We start from the raw sequence: 5,000 nt of genomic DNA, 5'->3' as shown, positions 1-5,000 counted from the left end.
TCACTAATCTTTTGCTGAGAATTCGAAATTCAGAGTTTTATATAAACACTATGCTATTTTTTTTTTATCTGTTTTATCTGTTCGTGTTACCGTGTAGCATGAAAATTTTGCGGATAGGCGATTTTTTTAAAGTTTGTGGGAACCAATTTTTGCGGCGCGAATTCGGACTGAAATTTCCGCTGGGAATTAATTTTTGCGGTTTTCTTTTCAAGCAGCAAGACTATATTCAACTTCTACTACTTTTTGGTAAAAAAAAAACTCTCAATCATCGGGAACGTGGAAAAAACGTGGCATCGTCGAGGCGTTTTGACCTTTTGATTGACTGCTTTGATTTCGTTTCTTATGCCTCAGAGACTGGAAAAGAATTGTCTTAACCTTTTGTCGTTTCGTTTTGTTCATAGCAAGCTCCAATTGCTTTTTTCAATGCAAATATCAAAATAAGCGATCTTTTTGACCCCACTGTACGTGGATTAAAAGCCATTTTTAGTTAAATTAATGGGAGTAAATTTTTGCGGTTTTTAATTTTGCTGGTGTTTTTTTTTCTGCTGGAACTTGTTTTTGCGGACCAAGTACATCCGCAAAAATTAAACCCCGCAAAATAAAAGTGCTACACCCTAACTCCCGGCTTTTGCAATACCATTTGGTGCAAACGTAAAGCAAAAAAAGACTTCACCTGTCATCAGATTAGACTGAAAAGAAGAGAAATTATGAAGCGGAAACAACATGTTCAGTCTTCCTTTAGAGTGTGGTATAAACGTTTGCTTAGTGCAACTCTAGACATGCTTGACATGAAGGAAAACGTCCGTCAGAGTAATTTGCATTTAGTTGTTTTGCAGACTATTTCACTTAAAGGGGCTATGTCACGTTATCTTTAGTTAATCACGAGTTTAAAACTCGAAAATGCTAATGTGGAATTCCCTTACCGATAAAATTATCGCTGCATCACAAACGACATGATTCTGAGAGGTGATTTGTGACAATTTTGAAAAACGTCGGGCCGACTTTTTTCAAGATTACCGAAATGTAATCCGTTTCAATCATGCACATTTATGTCCATCCATGCTTCTCTTTCCTTTTGCAGTATTTCCTTTTATGTTGTTCAACAGTTTTAAGTGGTTATTGCAATGTTTCATTCTACTTTTTGGGCATTTTGGAAAACAAAGGAAAGGAAAGGAACTTATTAAGTGTCTAGTCGTTCTAGCGCCGGAGCACTAATTGGGGACACTGTAAACTGAAATTAACAATAAACCATTTTCGAATTCTCATGGCTGGACTGGGTCTAGCATGAAATGGAGGCTAATGCGGGCAAAACTTTTCAAATGCAAATTAATTTGCCCGCATTAGCCTCCATTTCACGCTAGATCCAGTCCAGCCGTGCGAATTCGAAAATGGTCTATTAACGAAAATCTAAGCAAATGTTCAGGAGATGGGAAACCGGAGTACCCGGAGAAAAACCTCTCGGTGCAGAGTAGAAAACCAACAAACTCAACCCACATATGAAGCAGATTGGGAATTGAATTCGAGCCACACTGGTGGAAGGCGAGTGCTCTCATCACTGCGCCATCCCTGTACCCGAAATCATGGAATTATGTCATTTTTGGAAGCCAATCGTTTGCAACGTTTTAGAGGATTTGTATCTTTCTACTTTGAACGGCCAAAATCTTTTGCAACCCTGTCTTTTTTTTGGAAATATTGTGCAACAACGTTTTCATGCTATTACACTCAGATCAAAAAGACCCTCCAGGGCCCGGTTGTTCGAAAGACGATTAACTTAATCCAGGACTAGCGTAAACTTTTGTTTCATGTTTTCAACTTTTTGGTGAAATTTTCTTTTCCTATTTTTGTTTTTCAAGATTGACTTTTTTTAATGTAAGGCTTTGCCGAATATCAGCGTTGAACAGTATTTGGGAGTAGGAAAATAAACTCCTTGGTTAATTTTTAATCTGGGATTAGCGTTAATCTGCTTTTGAACAACCGGGCCCAGAGCTGCTAAAAAAATGCTTTAAGGTCTTACGGCAGAGGAATGCCGTAATTGGCAGTTGCTGATTAAGTAATAAAACCCTTAATAATATATAGGTGATCACAAATGATACCAGTCTTATTCTTTAACGCGTGATAAAAGCTATCACTTTAATCCCGATCTTTAACAAATGATATGTCTTCAAGATAAAAGATTGGTACCGTTTTCATCCAAAATATACTACTCAAGCAATGAAAAACAGGATTGGAGGGATTTGCCCTTATACCTAGTAAAGTCACCTAACACAGGCAGGCAACAAGTTAGGGTTGGGCAGTTAGTACGATGATGTATTATTTCCATATTTTCACTTTAAAATCCCATGCACAACTAATGGAGAAAGCAAGATTTCTTGGTAGAATCCACTGAGATTTCTGGTGTCAGTCATAAGCCTCTCTGACTTTGCTTGTGTACTTCTGGTTTTCGTCAAGCTCTGGAGTTATTTCTTGCTGCAGTCTGTCCTGAAAGATAGCGGAGTATATCATTGTTTGACGTTTCTCCGTTTCTGTTTTGTAGAACATAATTCAGACCAATGGCAAAATTGTGCAGTTTGGCAAAACAATTAGCCTTCTTAGTACAGCCAGAGCATGTTAGATGTCATTTGGTGGATTCTCTCCAAATATTTCACATCTAACCATAAGTATAGACTAGGATGTAACTTCAGTGCTGAAGGACTGCCCAATGGCAAAAGGTGATGCAAAAAAATTCTTTGAAAAATTTACTTGCAATTTTAGTCATTCGCTATTACTTAATTTTATTTCTAGTTTGTACGAATTAAATAAACGATTGAATTTTATTGCAGGCCACAAACACAAGATACTTTGTCCCTTTTTACACTGCAGCCACATCAGATGCTCAAAGTTATAGCGGAGCTCAGGCGAAGCACGCCAGCAGAGCACCATGGGTAAGATTTTTTAGGAAATCTATCCATGCGAGGAAGTTTGGTTATGACGTCACGTACGTCCATCCGCCCATACAGACTGCTGGGGTGGAGGTGGGGAAGCAGGAGAGCCTCTGGAGACGGAGTGTTTGGGCAATTTTCCTTGGTGAGCAACGGGATAAAGAAGACGCGATGAAATTTGAGAAATTTAAGCGAAGAAAGCCTCGAAGAAAGCCGAGAAAGGAGAAGAAGAGAAAAATTCAATGAAAATCACCGTAAAGCTGAGAGATATTGAGCGAGAGACAAAACACTTATTTACAACGGTTAGCTTTCAGGTAACGTTTACCTTCTTAATATATGCCTCGATGCCTCACATATTTTGTAAAACAGGCTAAAAAACGAAGAAGGCCTGAAAACGTTTAAATTCCGTGTTGACAGAGATTCTGACATATTTAAACAATCTCATTTATAGGCTTTTTGTGTGAAAAGGATGTCCAGTCGTGAGCTGCTTTGTTTGACTGTGAAATTGCAGTGGAGTAAGTGACTTTACTACGCTTTAGGTTGACGTTCTAATTAGTAAGATTTTTGCTGTTGTTCTAAACTGAAGAGAGAGGGAGTAAAGATAGTCAATCAAACGGAAAGTTTTGTGAAAGAGATTACTGTGCATGTAATGTCATCTAAAAAACATTTTTTTGCAAGAGAGTTCCCCATAGTCCATTTGTATTGATGGATTAAAAAAGTTCATCTATCGAAGCTTTATTCCCGGTTAATTCAGCCTTGAAAGTTCGCATTTTGCCGCTCATTGGCAGTTCCACCACGAAAACTTCGATCTGGGTCACGTGACATCATACGTGTGTAATGGTGAGTACCTTGAAGCCTTGGATGTCCAAATGGCAGCGACTTTCCAAGTTAAATTGTAGTTTTAACACAATTGAAAGTAGTCATGACTATTTTTCCATTTATAGTATTTATCTTCAACAACCACCTTTCGATCAGACGGAAATGCTGCTGGCAGTTGCTACTTGTTTACGTGTTCATGTACTCACTGTGTTCGCTTCAGTGCACATTAATTTACATTACAGAGGTACCGGCTTCGGTGAGGCCTCGGCTTATATTTAAGATCGCCGCACCACCGCCATTTCATAGCTTTGCTTTCAAATTTTCATTTTTTTTTTCAAATAAGAAGTCGCGCCGCTTTGTTCACTTTTTCGTGAAACAAACAATTTGTGAAGCTGCAAGTGTTGCAACACAATAAGTATGGGCCATTTCCGAGTTCATGTCTGCCTCCTCTTCAAAGCGAGTCTAAGTGCGAAGTTTTTGTAATGGTAATTAGTTCTACTTTACATATGAATGAAAACTAATTTCAAAACAAAAACTTCGCACTTAGACTCGCTTTGAAGAGGAGGCAGACATGAACTCGGAAATGGCCTATTGGCTTCCATGTGCTATTCTGTTTCACTTCTCGTGATATCAGTTAACTGAATTTGTTCAAAAGGCCCTTTTCCTGTATTCGCCGGCTCCAAAATTTCCCTTTTAAGGATGTTTGGAATTCTCATTTGAACCTTTTCAAAAGAGCAGAATGATGTCTCCTTTCTGTATTTGAGAAGTTTCTAATGCAAACAATGCACCCATGCGTCAATCAATCAGGGTCTTGTGTTTTCATGCCTATCCTTTTTGACTGCGCTATAAGGCTGATAGACAGTTTCTTCTGGCTTTCAATCATCTTACAGAAATCTAGGAATTCCACAATTAGGTGAAAAGGTATCAAACAAGCCTTACTTTAGAAAACTATTCTACAACACATCATCATGGAAATAGGAGAAGAATGTCTTTCGAGATGTATTCCTAATTTGCACTGTAAGAAGACCTCTAAATTGATTCCCTCTCATGGCCTTTTCAATAAGCCATTTTCATTATGAGGTCACGCGTGCAGTGGCTTGTGGTAGTTGTAGTAAAGTGGACGCGAATTACGTGCTAAAATTAAAATTAACAACAACAACAATGGCTTCTTCTCAAGCGTGTAACAAGAAAAAAAGAACAAATTTAACTGAGAATGATGTCCCAGGGGCTTCCTTTAAAGACAAAGAGCCAGAACGTTTTCAC

At 38.3% G+C, this 5,000-nt stretch overlaps 1 protein-coding gene across 3 annotated transcripts in view; it reads right to left on the bottom strand.

The window, feature by feature from the left end:
* Positions 1–2,098: 2,098 nt before the first annotated feature.
* The window catches only part of LOC138007093 (centrosomal protein of 83 kDa-like), a 622,454-nt gene continuing 619,552 nt past the window's right edge, over positions 2,099–5,000 (bottom strand). For all 3 annotated transcript variants that reach the window (XM_068853816.1, XM_068853815.1, XM_068853817.1), the window contains one exon: positions 2,099–2,478. In XM_068853816.1, the coding sequence (XP_068709917.1) occupies positions 2,398–2,478 (81 nt within the window). In that variant the 3' untranslated portion in view covers positions 2,099–2,397. The remainder of the gene's footprint in view (positions 2,479–5,000) is intronic.

Source organism: Montipora foliosa, chromosome 6 (genome assembly GCF_036669935.1).
Source record: "Montipora foliosa isolate CH-2021 chromosome 6, ASM3666993v2, whole genome shotgun sequence".
NCBI lineage: Eukaryota > Metazoa > Cnidaria > Anthozoa > Scleractinia > Acroporidae > Montipora > Montipora foliosa.
The sequence above is the reverse complement of the archived record's forward strand: the minus strand, read 5'-3'. Positions and strand labels throughout refer to the sequence as shown.